The sequence below is a fragment of the Myotis davidii genome, unplaced genomic scaffold (genome assembly GCF_000327345.1).
Source record: "Myotis davidii unplaced genomic scaffold, ASM32734v1 scaffold6, whole genome shotgun sequence".
Lineage (NCBI taxonomy): Eukaryota > Metazoa > Chordata > Mammalia > Chiroptera > Vespertilionidae > Myotis > Myotis davidii.
In genome coordinates this window covers 7856181-7856495 of record NW_006383011.1, presented here as the reverse complement: position 1 = coordinate 7856495, position 315 = coordinate 7856181, and the positions used below count along the sequence as shown (strand labels likewise).

At 65.7% G+C, this 315-nt stretch overlaps 1 protein-coding gene and 1 long non-coding RNA gene across 4 annotated transcripts in view; one reads left to right on the top strand and one right to left on the bottom strand.

Moving 5' to 3' along the window:
• The window catches only part of FANCL (Fanconi anemia complementation group L), a 61072-nt gene extending 60763 nt beyond the window's left edge, over nucleotides 1–309 (bottom strand). For 2 of the 3 annotated variants that reach the window (XM_006778577.2, XM_015557915.1), the window contains exon 1: nucleotides 188–309. In XM_006778577.2, the coding sequence (XP_006778640.1) occupies nucleotides 188–283 (96 nt within the window). In that variant the 5' untranslated portion in view covers nucleotides 284–309. The remainder of the gene's footprint in view (nucleotides 1–187) is intronic. The other variant, XM_015557916.1, reaches the window with a different exon arrangement.
• Nucleotides 7–315, top strand: part of LOC107181617 — a 33270-nt gene continuing 32961 nt past the window's right edge. Inside the window, exon 1 of the long non-coding RNA XR_001512282.1 lies at nucleotides 7–87. This is a non-coding gene — a long non-coding RNA (uncharacterized LOC107181617). The remainder of the gene's footprint in view (nucleotides 88–315) is intronic.

The window sequence follows — 315 nt, the reverse complement described above, 5'->3', positions numbered from 1 at the left end:
GACCCTGGCCCGGGCTTCCAGCGACGGCGGCGGTTCTCCAACCTCTAGTGTCCGGGGAGTCGTTATGTGCCGTCCCTGTCCATCCCCGTAAGTCAGGGCTCCTCACCCCCTCGGGTCAGACTCCCAGGGGCGGCACTGCGCCCCGAGAGGGAAGCTCTCCTAGCGAGAGAGCAACACCGGGCAGTACCTGAGCAGTAATGAATCCTTCATACACGGTTTTCGCTCGGTTCTGGGGGAGAAGCAACGGGAACTGGCGCAACAGGCTCGCTTCCGCCGCCTCCATGGCTCGCCGTCCGCGGCGCCTCAGGGGGCTAG